This window comes from Meriones unguiculatus, chromosome 3, assembly GCF_030254825.1.
Source record: "Meriones unguiculatus strain TT.TT164.6M chromosome 3, Bangor_MerUng_6.1, whole genome shotgun sequence".
In the NCBI taxonomy this organism is placed as follows: Eukaryota; Metazoa; Chordata; class Mammalia; order Rodentia; family Muridae; genus Meriones; species Meriones unguiculatus.
This window is the reverse complement of record NC_083351.1, coordinates 125,055,283-125,074,456: the sequence shown is the minus strand read 5'-3', so window position 1 is coordinate 125,074,456 and position 19,174 is coordinate 125,055,283. Positions and strand designations below refer to the sequence as shown.

The window sequence follows — 19,174 nt, the reverse complement described above, 5'->3', positions numbered from 1 at the left end:
AGAGAGAATCAGATCCCATTAGAGATGGTTGTGAGCCACCATGTGGTTGCTGGGAGTTGAACTCAGGACCTGTGGAAGAGCAGCCAGTGCTCTTAACCGCTGAGCCATCTCTCCAACCCCCTTTTATTATTTCATAATGGATCTTATTCAGCTTCTGCACTTCTGAAACGGGCAATAGCTTTCCAACAAATACTGAAGAAAACATTATCTGTAAGAATGTGTAAATAAACCTTAGTAGTTAGTTTGATTCCATGTCCCTAGGCAGAATTAGGTCCCTCTCTTACTCCCTCTCTTTCTTTGACACAGCCTTGCTGTGTAGGCATGGATGTCTGGAACTTAGTGTGTAGACAAGGCTGGCCAGAACCTGTTCTGATCCTCTTGACTCTGTTCCTGAGTGCTGGCATTGCCATCATGTACTACTATGCCTGCCTTAAATCTTGAGTTGAAACATTTCTATGAACATGAGGTCTTTGGATTTTTTTCCCCCTCCCTAGGTCCTCAGAGTGAGGAACTGATGTCTGTGGTCATGCATTCTGCCCATAAAGTGAGGGCAAAAGCCCTAAAACGTGTGCAGAGGAACATAGGTGCCTTTGAGGTGAATATATGGGAGCCGGATGAAGAAGAAAAGCCAGCTGCTGCTCCATCTTCTGACAGGTTTTCTCTGGGGACCAGTCTAAGCAGAAGCACACTCACAGAACTGGGAAGTTCTCTGCTACACAGTGAAGCAGATACATTCTCTGAAACCTTGTCTTTTGAGGAAAAAACTTGGATACACTTATATCAAAGGTACATCTGGGAGCTTCTTAATACAAGTACCCACTTCCTCTGGAACAGAGTACAAGTGATGAGCTGATTTTCAATCCCAAAATGTCAACAATAAAAAGCAGATAAGTATACACCTCTGCACTCAAAAAGGCAGGCCTTGAACTGAGAGCTCTGCCTGCCTCTGCTTCTTGAGTGCTGGGATTAAAGGTCTGTGCCACCGTGCCCATCTTAATCTTTAGATTTAAGTACAAGTTGAACATAGTTAATTTGAAAACCTAAAATGTGAAACTAAGCTTCAAAATTCAGTAACATACTGAAAGTTGAAAATTCATGCTTGATTTTCTATGAGAGGTCAAAGTCAAAATGGAAGCACACTAAAAATACTGTATACACTTTCCTTCAGGCCACTAGGTATAAGAATTATGGGATTATTTGAGACATAGATGACTCTTGTGTTTGTTTTGTTTTTAGTGCTGGGGCTAGAACCCAGGCCTTGTACATTACAGATGATTGTTAACATACTTGGGCCTTATCCCCAAGACATCTCATTATATATATATAAATATTAGCCCTCCACCCCCACCAATAACAAAAATAACCCCCAGACTCAAAATACTTCTGGTTCTAAGAATTCCAAATAATGGGTACTCACTCTGTAGTTTGAAGTGATTAGGTTAGCCATGTTATGTTTGAGGACCCAAGAACTTATACACTCTTTAAAACTCTTGATAGATTGTGGACAGATTCTTTCTTGTTGTCTAAACCTGTGATTTAAGTTCCTGGGTTTTGTTATTTTGGTTAAAATTCTAGTAACTACAATGTAATATATCCTCTTGTGACTTAAAAACTATATAGTCAATAATAATTTTCATTTTGATTAAGTTAAATTATATCTACTCCAAGCATACTTGAGCCATATCTAATAACATTTTAATAGCTTGTTTAATAAAACAGCTGTGCTTAAATACATAGGGATATCTTGCGGGTTGCTTTGGTGCATTCTGGGTAAGAAAACATTCACTGATTGATCTGGGCCCAGCTTCCTCGCAACTTTTCTCTTACTGAGAGATCTGAGAAACTGTTCTACTCTAGCAATTGTGTTGAAAGAGTCACTTGAAAATAATTGTGGCCGACAGCTTGGGTACCTGTCAGCAGGTGTCATAGCACTTAATTGTTTTCATTGTCATAGTTTTAAAAGACCCAAACATTTGTGAAGTGGAACCCAAGGGATTGTACTACTTGTTTACACTGTATAAGGTGGGGGAGGGTAAATGAAACAGTGGAAAGAGAAGCATGGAACATTATGATGGCTTGAGATTTTTTTTTAATTTAAAATATGGTTTTATTGATAAAGATATTACCACAGGAAGTCAACAGACACAGGGATCAGAGTCAGTCGGGAAGATTTTTGTTGACTTTAATTTTCTAAATTTTTATGTCAGGACCATTTTTCATGGACATTCATGCTTTTTATTTTTATATTTGTGTGTGTTGTATGGGGATATGCACATGTCATGGCATTCCTGTGGAAGTCAGAGGACAATTTGAGAGATTTGTTTTTCCCCTTCCACTGTGGGTTCCAGGGATCAAACTCAGGTACCTTTGGCAGCAGGTACCTTTACCTGCTGAACTATCTTACAGCACTCTTGTTCTTTTTCTATAGTAAACTTTATGTAAACACATTTTAATTTCTTTTAATGCCAAGTTTCCCTTTGCATATTGTACATTAATTTTTTTTGTTGTTGTTGTTCAAGACAGGGTTTCTCTGTGTAGCCTTGGCTGTCTTGGACTCATTTTGTAGATCAAGTTGGCCTAGAACTCACAGAGATCTGCCTCTCTGAGTCCTGGATTAAAGGCATGTGCCACCATGCCTGACCAAAATATTTACTTTTACTCTATGTGTATCTTTGTGTACCAGGTGCATGTCTGGCTCCTATGGAGCTAAGAAGAAGATAATTGATCCCTGAACTGAAATTACAGATAGTTTAGAGCTGCTCAACGTGGGTGTTAGGAGCCAAACCTTGGTCTTCTGGAAGAGCAGCAGGTGCTCTTAACTGTTGAGCCAACTCTCCAACATCCTTTCCTGTCAACCTGATAGAATAGTCCGCTTCTTAGAGATCATCTTAGTTCATCATACTTCATTTAAAAGATAGGAGTTAAACACAAAAAAAGATTAAATTTAAAAATACAAATGTTTAAAAATCCATTATGAGATCAATTTTAATAATTAATGGTTAAATTAATCTTTTTTTTTTTTAACCGTAGACATGCCCCAAATCATATGGAATTAGCATTGGTTGGTAAGCCCAGTGATAAAACGAAAATGCGTAATCAGAAAGAAAACTCCCAAAGGAAAGAAGATCATGAAACATTGGGGAAAAAAGCACTTCCTACAATTGGTGTTTGGGAATTTGAGCGTGATGATGATGAATATATTAACTTCCTTGAGCTCTTCTTGAGTTATGTTCTCGAAAAAGACATTTGCTCCAGTGATCCTGGCATTCCATTTTTGACAGGCTTTTCTGGGCACCTTAGAGAACACGAACTTAATTCTTTACTTTTTGATGTGCATACAACATTAAAACGACGTCACAGCAAAGCCAGAAGCGAGAATGTGTATAGAGCTGGTTCTTGCTTTGTTGTCACTCCTGAGTCTCATGAATCTGAAAAACTGTCCTCTCTAGACAGTGTGGGTGTCCGAAATTTAGAAAGCCAGGTGCTTTCAGCTTCAGAACTAGTTAACCAATTGGCAAGCAGTTCAGAGAACCCTCTACCTGAAGTCAAGAAAAATGAAAGAAAGGTGGGATTGTTTGGCTTAAAACAAAAACCGATTTATAGAATTCAAGCTGACAAGCAAGAGAAACCGCTAATGCAGAGCTCATTAAACCACTCCTTTTGGATTCCCAAGTCCATCAAAACTGGAAGATACAGTTTCCGAGCACTTGAGGGCAGTGCTGGCAGCCCTCAGGAAGACCTTCCCCCGGCACTTCAAAACGTGCTCGGTGAAGCAGGGAGACTGGTGGAGTGGATGATACGGTGGTCTGATCGAAGACTCCTCTGTGATTCTGGAGTCACCCGGTCTTCCTGTAAATACAGCCCAGTAATTCGTGTGAAGACCTCTACAGCTGCCATTCTGACCTCATTATGGCTTCTGGAACAATCCTATTCTGCTGCATATAGGGCAAAAAATGGCATTATTAAGGTAATTGTATGAACCCCTCAAAACAGATAAAGAAAGTATCATTTTAGTTTGAAACTGTTGTTTACACTTTAAAGAATCTGTTAAAGTAATAGAAAATTAATGTCAGTGTTGGTGATATTCTGTATTAGCCAGTGTATTCTTTTCTTAAAAAGATTCCTTTCATTCTTTAGGAAAATTACAATGAAAATGTCTTCAGAGGGTCAACGGGGACTTTATTTTTTATGTTGTTTATACACAGTAAAAAGGAAGAAAACAATTCGTTAACATTACAATGCTTTTACATTCACATTGTTTTCTCTTTTAAGTTTCAGGTGTTGGTTGATAAAAGGGACTAGGTCACTCAGTTTTTATTACTGAAGTTTTCAGCAAATGCATTGGGGGTTTTTACTTAGACAAAGGTCAAAAACCCTGATGCAGAAAAACGTATGTGGAGAGCTGACCAGCTTCTCTGCATGTTAGTGGCAAAGACCTTCATCCTAAAACAGTGCTGAAGAAACATGTGTGTATGTGTGTGCATTAATTTTTTGTGGTCTATCAATGCATTTTTTTTCCTTTAAAAAAACAGTTCATATTATTTTTATTTTATTTTTTATTTTTGAGACAGGGATTTCCTGTGTAGCCCTGGCTGTCCTGGACTTGCTTTGTAGACCAGGCTGGCCTCGAACTCATAGAGCTCTGCCTGCCTCTGCCTCCCTGAGTACTGGGATTACAGGCGTGCACCACCATGCCTGGCCTAGTTTCTGTTATCTTAAGTTAAGGAATTTATGTGAATTGAGAGTACTTGTTTTTTTTTTTTGCAACTTGTGTTTCTAGGTAATGTATGTCTGAGTTAGACAAAATAAATGCATTATTTGTATTGTTTTACAGTTTTTCTGTTTATTTTTATTTTATGTGTATCTTTTTGCCTATATGGATGTCTGTGCACTACACACATGCAACACCTGAGGAAACCAGAAGAAGGTGTTAGATCCTTTGAACTGGAGTTGTAGGTGGTTGTGAGTTCTGAAGCAGGTCCTGGGAATCAAACCCAGGTCTTCTGGAAGAGCAGCCAGTGTTCTTAGCAACTATCACTTGTATTTTTAGGTGCACGTATTTTTAACACTGTATAATCATGAAATAATCTTTTGTGTGTGTGTCCTGAGGCAGGAGAGGGAGTGAGAGAGGAGAAGGGAGAGAGAAGAAAGACAGAGTGTGTACACACCTGTGTTCACATAGGACTGAGGTTGACCTCATATGTCATTGCTCAAGTGCTGTCCATCTAGCATTTTCAGACTGGGTCTCTCACCGGCCTGGAACCTGCTGGGAAGATTGGCTGCCAGGCCACTGAACCTAGGGATCCTCTCTGCCTTCCCACAGCTGGGATTACACGTGTGTGTTATCATGCCTGGCTTTGTTATTTGAGTTCTAGGATCAAACTCAGGTCCTTGTGCTTACATGACAAGGGATTTGAGGACAGAGCTATCTTCCCAGTTCCCAAATGTCATCATAATGGCAAACAGGAATATAAGTACATTCCATTTTTTAAAACTATTGTTGTTTTATGGACCGAAAACAGAATTGTAACTCTGTGGGGAAATGGTTTCTTTTCTTTTTCTAGTCTTCTGTCTAGCCCTGGCTGTTCTGGAACTCACTGTCCAGGCTGGCCTTGGACTCAGAGATTCACCTGCTTCTGCCTTCCAAGTGTTGGATTAAAGGTGTGCACCACCACTGCTGGGCTAAAGAATCGTTTCTTTTTGTGCTTTATTTAGAAAGTCAGATTTACTTTTTCCAGGTAGACTAAAGATTTGACCATTGCTTCTAGAAACAAATAATTAGCTGTACAAATACAGCAAATAATGAATGTATAGGAGAATTAATCAGTTCTATGAAACATTTAAAAGTATGCTTTTAAAAAAAAGTGATTTAATACTCTATACAACATATACATATATATTTTTTGTTTGTTTGTTTGTTTTGTTTTTAGGAGATAGAGAATCATTGCTCCAAGTCTGAAGTGGCAGCCAAGAGGGAGAGCAACACTAATGCTGACTCTCAGGTTGCAGGAGCAGCTCAGGCTATAACTGAGGAAAGAAATGACCAGAATGAATGTTGTCAAAGCATCTGGAAGTAAGTTACTATGCCTACCCTTCTTTTCAGTGAAGTCTGTTGGCTTAAGAAGACTTGAGCTCTTAAAAGTAAAAGGAATGAGCATTTCTTTCATCTATAGGAACAGAAAGTAAGTTTCCTGAAGTGCTTTTGGCAATTCACTGTAAACCATGTTTTTTCCATATTGGTCTAGCATGTCTTTTCTGAGGGAGGAACTAATTCCTTCTGAAAGACCCTTTACTATGAGGCAACATTATTAGGAACAGTATTATTCTTTGAACAGTTGGTCAGTTTTCTGTCACTATATTTATATACCTGAGGTAGCCAGCTTACGGATGAAGGGTTTATTTGCCCACTGTGTTCAAGGCTCCACTCTGTGGTTGGTGGCCTTATTGCCTTAGGTCTGTGGTAAGACAGCACATCATGATGGAAGGGCTTGGCAGGAAAGTCCAACTACTTCTTGGCCAGGAAACAAAAAGAAAGAGGCACACATTCAGCGACCATGCCTCCTCAATGTTTGTGCTTCTCAGAGCTGCTTCTTCCTCCCACCAGTGCTGCTCTGTTAGCTAAGCCATGGACAACAATCGCCATGGAGAGACAGTAACCTGCATATGATGAATACCATGGCAAAAGCTTGAAGATTTCTTTGTGAGGACACAAATTTCAAATAAGCTGAATTTACTCTAATGTTTTGAGTAAATATCTTCCATGTATCAGAAATGTAAGAAAAATTTTGTAAAAAAAAAAAAAGACTTAGAAAATATAAAAATGAATTTTTTCATTGCTGGAAAAAAATTAAATGAAAGGAAGCTGTTTGTCTTCAAGAGTGTATTTTAATTTTCATTGCTACCTTTTTGTTAGTAGAATGCCAGATGAAGCAGAAAATCCTGACGTGAAAGAAAGTGATGATGAGAGTCTTCCTGTCACTCATAAAGCTGAGAAAGAATTTGTAGGTGTTCATGAGACTCACTCAGAAGTAGAAACACTCACACAAGATGAAATGGACATGCACATCTCAGACTGTGAAGGTCAGCTTATGTAGACCATAATTTCCATTTGGTGTCACTAATTTATACTTGATAACATCTAAAATAACTCCTTTAAATATGTTTGTCTAGAACATAGCCTAAAACTAAAAGATTTAAGTGGTATTTTTTTGAAATGCAAAGCATATTAACTTGTAACTTGATTTTCAAATAAAACCAAGACAATGCAAGAAAGTTTTGTGTTAGTAGCTTTCTGAGCTGAACTTCTTGCCATGCCCGGGTAGTGAGTATCAGCCTCTTGATTCCTGTGAGCCAACTCTAAGCCTCTCCCCAACAGTGACACTTAGAACTCTGGGAACTTGAACGTACACAAACTGATACAACGCTTCTCAGGGCTCTCCTGGGATTTACTTGATGAAGAGGGAGTAGTCTCTAGGAGATTTTTGAAATGTGTTTGTATGGGGTTAGAAAATATATGTCATCTTGTTTCCTGCAATATCCCCTAAATCTTAGGAAAAGAAAGACAAACTGAAAAGATTATCTTTAAGGCTCAGCATTCCCTTCATTTTCCATACTTCTAGAAGGACCTGTTGGGATTCTCAGAGATCCTCTTGCTGCCATCTGCATGCCAGCATTACAGCTCTTATCAGAGGTAGGTCAGTGAGCAGCACATACGAATATGTATCTTTGGGTTAGTGTTAAGATTGCACCTAAGTGTGCTTACCCCGTTGTACTGTATGTTAAGGCAAAGCTCCTGTCTGGCCCAGATGCACTGACCTGTATGCTGAATTTTTCTTTTTCTGAGATTCTACTCTTATGTGTCCAGTGCTTTCAGACACTGAAATGTTCTATTTCCTGACGTACTTCAGCAAGTTAGTGACATGAAGTGTGGTTCACAATTTCTATGCATTATTTGTTTTCTCAAAACAAAATTTTTATGTAAAACATAGATCTTTCCTGTTATTTTAACATTTGTTTCAAAAACTGTTCGTTTTTCCTCATTTTGTGGTGGTTTTCATAAGTTAATGTACAAGTAATTTATAAAAGAGTCTACAGGCAACACCTCACCTTTCTACTTTAACACTTAGTAACTCATACTGATGGCTAAAGGCAATTCACATGGATAAAGACTTGGTCACAGCAGGACTGAGCCTTTTAAGGCTCATTTTGTCACTTGCTTTCAGACTGGTATTTAATGTGAAATTCAAAATACCCAACAACAGTCATCCTTTTTTTTTTTTTTTTCTCTTTTCATTGTGGGTATGGGCACTATTGATTTTTACAGCATTCTACAGAAGAGGTTCAATATCCCAGGAAAGAACCATTGGAGACCAATATGGATACAAAATTGACAGAACAGAAAGGGTAAGGAAAAGAAAGTATGATATGTGTCTTTGTCATTGTCCTATTGCTGTGAAGAAACATCACTTCCAAGGCATCTCTTATAAAAGAAGCCATTTAGTTGGATGCTTGCTTACAGTTTCAGAGTCTGTGATTATCATGGCGCTGGAGCAGTAGTGAGAGCCTTACATTGTGATCCACGGGCAGCATGTGGGGGGAGAGAGACACACAGAGAGAGACAGACAGGACCTACTGTGGGCTTTTGAAACCTCAACCTCAGTGCCCGTCCTCAGTGACACACCTCCACGAAGGCCACAGTTCATCCAACTAATTGGAGAGAAAGCCTTCAAACATTCGAGCCTATGGGGCCCTTTCTCATTTAAACCATAACAATAGGATTATCATCCTGTCAAGTGTTAAGTGTCGGGACTAAAGGCATGTGCCACCACACCTAGCTGAACCTTTTCCTTTGAGGTGCTGTGGATTGTTTATAGGGCCTTACACATGATGGACAAGTACTTTACAAATGAGCTGTATCTTCTGTCCACTAAAGAATAAACTTAGTGCCCTGTGACACCATTGTAAGTTAGAGATACTTATATTTGTAAAAATTAGTTTTATGGTTTAACTGTATTAGTAGATTCTTTGAGTAAAGTACTGCTTATTTTGTAGAAATACAGGTCATAGCTGACTTCATGTCCCCTAGTTTTAGTTTGTATTTTTGTTGCTGATCAATCAGTGCTGCTTGGGTTGTATATTAAGTCATCGAGTCTTGGCTGTTGTTTGAATCTGTCACTAATTGCTATGGAGACCAATGTAAACAGATTGTGATTATGAGCTAAACATTGCAGCACTATTAGAGGGCTGCATTCTGAGGTGGTGGAGCAATACTTCATGTGCTCCTTTGAAAGTGTAAAGGATATCTTTCCCTTACTCACTTATTTTTATTTGTAGTATGATTGAAGCCTTGTCAAATTCTGAACATACCACTCCTCATTCATTTTGTATAGATGCAAATTCAAAAACTTCTAGGTAAGTATCTACTATACAATTTTGAAATCATGTTTTAAAAATAAGAGACTATGCCTCCTGTGCCAGTATGAAATAAGTGCCAAATGTTTGTACTAAAAGCTGAGGAAATAAGCAAAAGTAATATGATGCATTGGAAGAGCAGCATAGGCACCAGGTTTTGACACCCCAGTTAATTATTTACAGATTTTCCTATATCTGTTTTAAAGACGTGGGGAACTATGTTGGGATAGGCTTTTCAGGAAATAAAAAGAATTAGATATATTATTGAAATGTTGATCCTGTTCATCTTCTGATTCCTAATAGCATAAGAAATGCTTTTAGCTCATTTTAGTATTCTTTCCTTCATTTTGCTGTACTGGGTGTTGGACCTGAAGCCTCAGGCAGGCTAGATAAGCTGTCTACCTCTGACCTACCCTTAACCCAGGACCATCCTCCCCTATCATTAGCTCCTGAGAATGGAAGAGAGAGGTCAGGCGGCTGTGCTGAAAACTTCACTCCTTAGGTTTATCTACTTTGTCTTTTTAGTTTCTTCTATAGAAGTTAATCAGAATGCTTAGAAAATTTGCCAAGTTTGAAGGAAAATTCAGTACAATTTTGTATGAAAAAAAATTCTCAGAATTGATCTCCTTGCTAGCTGATGAAAGTAGAACCCAGTGAAGGTGTATAAGAATTGTCGCATCAGTTGTAATGTCTGTTTTCATAGATTTACCACATAAGGGCAGCTTTGTTTTTAAGCATGCTCATTGCACACCAAAGAGAAAATAATAGTGCTGAAAGGGGATGAATGTAAATTCAAATCTATATGCAATTTTGTATGCTTTTTTTTTCTGTTTGGAAACAGAAAATTTGAATATTATACTTGCTTCTTCACTTATTTAGTTTATGAAGTTTATTTGCTTAGAAAATACTGAAAGGCTTGGTGTGATGGCAGATGCCTTTAATCCCAGCCCTTGGGATGTAGACACAGGCAAGAGCTCTGTAACTTAAGGCCAACCTGGTGGTTAGCCAGGACTATATAAAGAGGCCCTATTGAAGCAAGGGATAGGGGTAGGGGGAGAGAAAATAAAATACTGGAGATTTACTATGTTTAAGGAATCATTTCTCGATAATTGTTTTTTTTTTTTTTTTTAAAAAAAAAAAACCCAGACAAACAAAAAACCACAACCAAGACCAAAGAAATTGCTTTGGTTTTTAATTTTTAGTTTTAAATTTAAGTATTTTGGTTATGGTTTATTATGATGGAAACTGTGGTTCATTTGGAAATGAAAGTTCACAGTTTTGTGGTTTCGTGTTTAATAATTATTATTAGAGTCATTTGTGCTGATAACCCTAAAAATAAACATTTTTAATAATTTTTTTGTCTTAACTATGTTCTGTTAATTTTAGTGAGAATTTTATTCCTAAGTACCATTAATAAGGATGATTGTGCAGATCTCAGACTCAGATGCTGTCAGGACACAAGGGCGGGCCGTTCTGGGCGTTAGCATGTGCAGGCACTTGCATGATGGGTGTTAGGGAGCCCTGAAAAATACTGGAATAAGTATTTTTAAATCCATGGAGAAATTGTAGCTAAATATTTAGATGATAGGTAGCCAATTGTTTTGGATTTTGTTGTTGTTGTGTTGATTACTGTGTGTTTTTATTTAAATGTTTTCCCACAGTGCACAGATTTCTGAACTTAAAGACAAACCATCCACAGCTCCACCCCTCATTTCAAGTGGAGCCCATGTTACTTCCCAAACACCTGTTCCAACACCTCAGAAGACTCAGGGAGATGAGCTCACCGTTCAGTTAACAGATTCTTGTGACTCTGTTAGGCAGCTGCTCCAAGAAGAGATGTTTAAGTTAGTTCAGGTAAGCATATGGCTACTCAAGTCAATCTTTACATTATATATAATTTAAAATTAGCAAACTGGAAATGGTCTAAATGGAATTTCCAAATAATCTAAATGGAATGCATTTCTCTGCTCTTATGAGTCTTTGTATTTGAAAAGTTCCTGCTCTGGATTTATAGTCTAGATGCATCTACCTATAATACAGTGACTTACTTTTCTGGGCATTTCAGTTGAGGTGTGAGTAGGTTAAAAAAAAAAAGTAAAACCCAAATGTATTTTCCTTTCAAGATAGGGTTCCTCTGTATAGCCCTGGCTGTTCTGGAGCTCATTCCGTAGACCATCCAGCCCAAGTGATCACTTTGATTTCCACTATCTTTTTTCCCACCTGTGCACATTGTTTTCTTTTAACCAGTAGTTTGTATGTGTCTGTGTAGACGTATATGCATGTGAGTGTATTGCCTACAGAGGCCAGAAGAGAGCATCAGATTCCTTAGAGCTGGGGTACAGGTGAGCTGTGAGCTGCCTGACATGAGCGCTGGGGGAACAGCTCAGGTCCTCTGCAAGAACAGCCTATGCGCTTAACCACTGAGCCAGCTTTCTAGTCCCTCTTTTTTTCTCTCGAAACATATCCCTCATTTCTAATTCTCTACTCATGTCTATACTCACTTAGATATCTTTGTGTGTGTGTATACAAAGATATCATACATACATATACATATATATGCCATTTTTCTATTAGTGATTTTTGGCGCTAATTTCTCATTGAACCCAGGAGTCCTGGTGAAAATACTTTTCAGCATGCTCCATGAAACTGATTTTATCCTTATTCTCCCAGTTCCTTCCTCTGTTCAGAAATACTACCTTCTCTACCAGCTTGAACATGAAAAATATTTTCAAACTGTTGTATGAATTACTGGGATTCTACCCGCTCAGTGTTCTATATATTTAACAAGTTTTCCATGGATTCTAATGTGCATGCAAGATTGAGTCAAAGAGTCATCTTCGCTTTCTTTCATTATTCATTCAATTTCACCATGTCCTTTTTATACCCCTTATCCTGTTGTTTTTGTTCTTGTTTTGACAAGATATTCCACTGTGTTTACTATATACTCTTGATTGTTTGGCCCCACACAATATATGGAAATAAGAATCCTTAGATTCTTAGGATTTCATATTTCATTGAAATATATGTGTTTTACAAGACATTCTTTTGATATAATTCTGGTTTCCCTTTAAAATCTTTACTACAGTTCAGTTACAGATTTGGGCATTAAATGCTATCAGTTTTGTTTTAAATGCATAAATAAAGTGGCCTGGAAAGACTGTTCAGTGGGGGCTAGCATGAGAACCCGCGCTCAGATTCCCAGCACACATGTGAGAGCAGCCAGTGCTTAGGGAGGTGTAGACAGGTAGATCCCAGGGGCTCACTGACCAGCCAGCCTGTCTGAAGCTGCCAGCTCCAGGTTCAGTGAAAGAACCTGTCTCAGAAAATAAGGTGGAGAAGAGCTGGAGCGCTGGCTCAGCAGTTAAGAGCACTGGCTGTTCTTCCAGAGGTTCTGAGTTCAATTCCCATCTAAGAAGAAATCTGGTGCCCTCTTCTGGCATGCAGGTGTACATGCAGATAGAGCACACATATACACTAAATAAATAAATTAAAAAAAGAAAGTAAGGTGAAGAGACATGAAGGGATACTGGATGTTGATCTTTGGCCCCTAAAGATGCAGCTAACAGGTCCACCTGCAGGCGCACAGATACACACACTACATTCAACTCACACATGCACGTTTATAGACAGACAGGTATCTACATAGAAATACAGACACAATACGGTGACTGCTGTTATGTATGCTATTTTCTGTACATCCTATTTGAAAGTGATTCTTAAAGCCACAGTCCCACTCCCACCAACATAAAGTCATCTGTTCCTCCATTAGAAACTAAAATTTTTTAAATGCTCAGAGCACAGATAAGATGTGATGTTCAGTTCAGAAAGAAAGTTCCTCACTCTTCCTCACTTTGCTCTCTTTTATTCTGAAACTTATTCAAAACACACTTATTCTGGAGCATCCTCTCACTCCAGTAGGTTACCCCTCAACATTTTATGTAAGTTAGTTGTGTTAATAGTCCCCTCTCTTTCCTGAGTTAGAATTCATGTCCCAAGATGACAGGAAGTTAAACGTATATTTCTCCCTTTTAAAAAAGCTTCCCTGCTTTAGTTTCCTGCTCAGCATTTGAGAATGTGGCTCTTGCTGATACCTTATCTTCTTTTCATTTATTTTTGTTTTATTCTAGCTACAGCAGATCAATTTCTTGAGCCTAATGCAAATAGTAGGACCATCTGTTGCTAATCTCCCAGACATGCATCGACTTCTTCAGCAGGTTCAGTCTGTGCATTTTGGGGAAAGCCAAGTATCAAACCCCACAAGGAGTGGTCATATTGAAGTCAACAGCAGGCAAAGATTTTCCGCTAAACCACAGTCCGTGGGAGAGTGCACCAGGGAGCCTGGCAAGAACAGCTCACCAGACCATGAAAGGGTTAGCCAACCTGATAAGGGCAGTAATGGAGACACACAGGTAATTAATTCCCACAAAGCCACTGTTAGGACTGAAGAAATAACTCAGCTGGCAAAGTGCTTGAAGGCTTGAGTTCATTTCCCAGAATTAATGTTTAAAAAAGACAGGCATGGTGGTGCACACTTACAATCTCAGTGCTCTGGAGGTAGTGACTGTCAGATCCCTGGAGCTCACTGGCAGGAGCCTAACCTACTTGCTGAGTTCTTGGCTGATGAGATCCCTTGTTTTAAAGCAGCAGCAACAACAAAAACAAAGCGAAAAAACAGTGGCTGGCACTGGAAGAATGACAGCCAAGGCAGTCCTATGGCCTCTACCTGCACATGCACTCTGACATTCTATTCTGGGTTTATTTCTGTCCCTGTTACATGGCTTACATATAATACGCTGACAGAAAGCAAGTTGGAGCAGAAAGGGTGTATTTCAGCTTTATATTTCTAGGCTATGGTCCATTATTGGAGGGTACAGTAGAAGGAATTGAAGCATCCAGTCACAGTCACATCCCCAGTTAAGAGCAGAGAGATGAATGCATGCCTCATGTGCTTGATTCTGCTCAGCTCCATTTCTTCTTTTTTACTCAGTTTGGGACCCCATGGCTAGGGAATCATGCCATGAACTAGGGGCTGTATTTTCCATGCCAGTTAACTTGAGTAAGACAGTCTTCCACAGACATGGTTGCAGGGCAGCTCAGTGCAGACAGAAGTTCTCCCTGGTGGCTCTAGGTTGTGTCAAGTTGACAAAGCTAATCATTTGTAGTATGTATGGCCTACTCAGCTTTTTGTTATTTGAATACATTTTATTTTAGTAATTGTTCTAATATACCATCTGTTCAAATCATACTGAATCTCATTTACAAACTAAAGCATTTGTAATATATTTAAATTTATACACTGTTTTTCTTTCAGGATTTTCCACATGGGAGTATTCCGTTGTGTCAGTTAGCTGGCCAGCCTAAGATGAGAGGACAAACTGGAGCATCTCCGAGCATTACACCCATTTCATGTTTTCATGCTCCTGCTGGAGATACTGGCCTCCAGCTTTTGCACACGCCAACTACTGTCCAGAAGATGCCTCAGTTGATTCCACCTGCCCAAACCATCACTCCTGGCAGTGGCTTTCCTTTGCTTCATTTTCAGCCCAAGCATGAATTCAAGTCCCTTTCCTTACCTCTAGGAAAAATTCCAGAAGTTCCTTTCAGGCCTCAGGCCCAACCAAAAGAGGCTTGGAGATTATCTGATTCTTGCCAACCTCCTCTGTCTCAGAGAATAGTGCACACTGCTTCTTCATCTCATTCAGATCCAAGCCATTGCAATGCTGAAGCCAGGAAAAAGGCAGAGGCCGTTCTCACAAATATGCCTAAGCCTGTGAACTTGGATCAGTATGTTGGACAACAATACTTGACTCTTCAGCAGGATTCATCAGTATTTATAAAGCCAGAAAATGTATTTGATGTTAAACCAGGGCACCCTGAGACAGCTCCTCAGAATTCTTTTGGACTTCCTTTATTACATTTGCAATTTAAGCCTCCTCATGTATTCTCAACACCATCAGGAGCATCAAATAGATTTCCCTCAGTACCTACCAAATCTGACACAGAAGGAAAAAAATATCCACAGCTATCATTACTTCATTCATGCTTGCCCCCAGAGAATACGGTAATGACTTTTTAATATGTTGACTGAAAAGATGAGTCCTGTGTTTTCCTATGCTGTAAGACTGTATGTACTATAAGACCTTTAGAACATGTTTTGACATCAATTTATTTTGGGTATGTGTCTTAGTTAGGGTTAGTATTGTTGAGATAAAACATCATGAACAAAGGAACGTGGGGAGGAAAGGGCTTATTTGGCTTACATGTCCACATTGCTTTCATCATTGGAAGAAGTCCGGACAGGAACTCTAGCAGGACAGGAACCTGGAGGCAGAAGTTAATGCAGAGGCCATAGAAGGATGCTGCTTACTGGCTTGCTGATCATGGTTTGCTCAGCCTATTTTCTTATAGATCCCAGGATCACCAGCCCAGGATGGGCACCATTCACAATGGGTTGGGCCCTCCCCGATTAATCAATAATTAAGAAAATGCCCTACAGGCTTGCCTACAGCCCAGTCTTTTGAAGGCATTTCCTTAAGTGAGATTCCCTACTCTCAGATGACTTTATATATTGTCAACTTGATACAAACTATCCAGCACAGTGCGCACTCCTGTGCATGCCAAGAGCACACATTTGATGTTAGAGGACAGCTTTTGTGGACTAGTCCTATCCTGTAGGTTCTGGAAATCAGACTCAAGTCACTGAGCTAGGCAGCACTTTTACTTGCTGAACTCTTTGTCAGTGCATTTCTTAAGATAATTCTTCTGGGGCTGGCGAGGTGGCTCAGTTTAAGAACACTGGCTGTTCTTTCACAGGTCCTGAGTTCAGTTCCCAGCAACCACATGGTGGCTCACAACCATCTATAATGAGATCTGGTGCCCTCTTCTGGTGTGCAGGCAGAACACTATATAAATAAATCTTAAAGCAACACAAAACCCTGTTTATTGTTTGGTAGTTTAGCCCTAACACACACCTTTAATCCAAGAACTTGTGGTGTGTAAGTGTACATGCAGACAGAATATTGTATATGTAATAAATGAATCTTTAAAAAAAGGTAATTCTTCTGTTACAGACAATAGCATAAAAGTCATTTATTTTAAATGTTTTAGGTATTTTGTAAAACTATCAGAATTTAATTTACACTATACATATTTTTTTCTGCACAAAGAAGATATAAGGAAAATAAATTTACCAGGTTGTGTGTGTGTGTGTGTGTGTGTGTGTGTGTGTGTGTGTAGCAGTGCATATGGCGTGTTTGAAGTTTCTAGCAATTGTGATACAATAATCCTCAAGTGGGTCTAGAGAAGTCTTTAAGTATATGCCAGCTTGTCAATAGCATTCTATGTAACGAGACAGTAGCTTTATAAGTACACTAAATTCCTGTAAGACACTTCTGATATATGAAGCTCAGACTGCTTCGCTTCTAATTTGGTCAGTTAGTAGTGCCATGCTAGGCTGGTAATGGAGTAATTTGTTCTGTGGTGTACTTCACTGCTCGCAGAGGCTACTGTGAAGAGAAATGGTCAGTCATTAGAAGAAGTAGTCACCATTCCTCCCTTTTTCAACATATCATGGACATAAGAGGGCATTAAAGATATGGAAATTTTAGTATTTTGAGAATAATTTTAAAAGTTTTTCATTAGAATAATGTGCCGAAATCCAAGTTCTTCTGACCCTGTTTAGGGATTATCAGAATACTCTGATATGCCCACTCCATCTATAGTCTTCAAGCACTACATCATACATCATTTAATTAAAAGCCATGAATATTATATTTTCTCACAGGGAGGAAGATTTTATATGGAAACGCATAGGAGATGGGGATTTTAAGGTGACCCAGTTGAGGGCCAAGGATGCAGCTCACTGGCCGAGCACTGACTTAGCATGCTCAAGACCCTGTGACTCAGTCTCCAGGAGAAAAAGCAAAAAAGACATAGATGAAAATTGTCTGAGATGGATATTCATTCTTCCTGTCCATTCATTGAATTTTGTATTCTAAATGTGTCTTAGTTTAATTTAAACAAATGTTTTTTTTTTCCACCATACGTGTATATTTGATTTATTGTTCTCTTTCTGTAGTATAAGAAGCCCCAACTTATCCCACTTGAAAACCTCATGGCGTTTAAGAGAAGCCAACAAAAACTAGCACATAATGTATTTGAACAAGGTGATTCTGCTTATCTTCAGCTTCTAAAGGTCAATGTGGAAGCGTCTAAAATAACACAAGGAAAGAAGAGGTAAGTTCTGAATGAAGTGTTCACTGGTAAGTTGTATACCCGAGTCACAAAGATGGCTGTGTTTCAGTGCCTTCCTAGTGCACAACTCTGTGTAATTGGTAGTTCCCTTGTTTGTTTCCCTGTGTTTAAACTCATATCACAGTGAGAAATACTATTTTTCTTAAAGTTTCTTTCTTACCTTTCATGGGCTGGAATGTTTTTTTCCATGTTTCTATAACAGAGGGAACAATTATGTTTTGTAGCACAAATCTTTGGGATCAGGTAAAATTCCATGTATAGCTAAACACTTTGAACCATCATTTATTTTTAATAACTTTACCATGTGTCCTCCAAATTGTTACAAGATAGGAGAGTAGGTGATGATAGAAATGTTTCAAGGCACTGAGAAGTATGCATGTCTTGAGATATTATGGTACAGTAAGTCTTGATTGATAAAAGCAGTCATGGTCTAGATCAGGCCATGATGTTTACTATTACTCTACTGGATCAAAAAACGAAGAGCACCTAGCATAGTCCTTTTTTGTTGTTTGTTTGTTTGTTTTGTTTTAGTTTGGTTTGGTTTGGTTGGAGACAGGGTTTCTCTGTGTAGCCTTGGCTGTCCTAGGCACTCACTCTGTAGTAGCCTCAAACTCAGAGATCTGCCTGCCTGTGCCTCCCAAGTGCTGGGAATAAAGGTGTGCGCCAATACTGCACCACTAGTGTAGTCTTTGTCCTGCGGTTGTGTTTAGAATGTGTTGATGGTACTTTATGTGTACCATAAATTAGTTCCCAATGCTGTCCTGTCTGCTTTTGAGCTCTCCTTGCTGAGTTTTCTATTTAGCCTCTTTCTAGATCTTAGTGGAAGTTTTTCATAGGGCTTCTGGCACCAGCTTCTAAAATACAACAGTGAGAGTTTGGAAATAGCTTCAAGGGTATAAATCTATTTCCAGATTCTAGTCCAAATCAGAATACTTAATTCAGTGTCACCTGTAAATTGTTTGTATCTATCAGAATGTCCTGTTGGTTTAATTAAATCTTAGTGAAATGGATTTTCCACAGTTGTTTTCATGTAGCAAGACACAAATGAGAACCTAGACTTACTAGAAGGGAAACCATGTTCTACAGTGTTGTCTTCAACAGGCAAAGCAGACGAGCTAAAAAGGAGCTGCAAGAAGAAAGAGCTCAGAAGCCAAGAAGAAAACCAAGTGTTAGTTTCCGACCAGAGGATTCCCTCATTAGTAACGAGTCAGAAGTCATCATGGAACCCAAGGTACAGGAGAGCTCCAGTAGGTTTTTCCCTAACTTGCATGGGACAGTTCGGAATTCCTTTGTGGCTGTGTAGCCTGGTTGATGGAAGTTTCAGGCTGTGGTTTGGAGGGTCTGGCGTCATAGTACACAAGAGTTGAGTCCCTCCACAAATGGACACACTCATTTATGGAGGTGAAAAACAATTGGACGGCAAACTGAAAACTGCAGCTTAGTGCATCTGCCTGCTGATGTGGTTGTGTATGATGTCACTCTGGGCTTTTTCTCTTGTCTTCATGCTCAT

General features: G+C 39.1%; 1 protein-coding gene across 5 annotated transcripts in view; it reads left to right on the top strand.

Annotated features, from left to right (window-relative positions):
- Positions 1-19,174, top strand: part of Cplane1 (ciliogenesis and planar polarity effector complex subunit 1) — an 82,536-nt gene that overhangs the window by 34,287 nt on the left and 29,075 nt on the right. Inside the window, exons 25-36 of one of the 5 annotated variants that reach the window (XM_060380494.1) lie at positions 495-786; positions 3,031-3,967; positions 5,931-6,073; positions 6,917-7,080; positions 7,620-7,690; positions 8,324-8,403; positions 9,334-9,411; positions 11,073-11,265; positions 13,539-13,820; positions 14,723-15,472; positions 17,489-17,646; positions 18,751-18,895. In XM_060380494.1, the coding sequence (XP_060236477.1) occupies positions 495-786; positions 3,031-3,967; positions 5,931-6,073; positions 6,917-7,080; positions 7,620-7,690; positions 8,324-8,403; positions 9,334-9,411; positions 11,073-11,265; positions 13,539-13,820; positions 14,723-15,472; positions 17,489-17,646; positions 18,751-18,895 (3,293 nt within the window). Of the gene's footprint in view, positions 1-494; positions 787-3,030; positions 3,968-5,930; positions 6,074-6,913; positions 7,081-7,619; positions 7,691-8,323; positions 8,404-9,333; positions 9,412-11,072; positions 11,266-13,538; positions 13,821-14,722; positions 15,473-17,488; positions 17,647-18,750; positions 18,896-19,174 lie in introns of all 5 variants that reach the window. The other 4 variants (XM_021655645.2, XM_060380493.1, XM_060380496.1 and 1 more) reach the window with 4 other exon arrangements.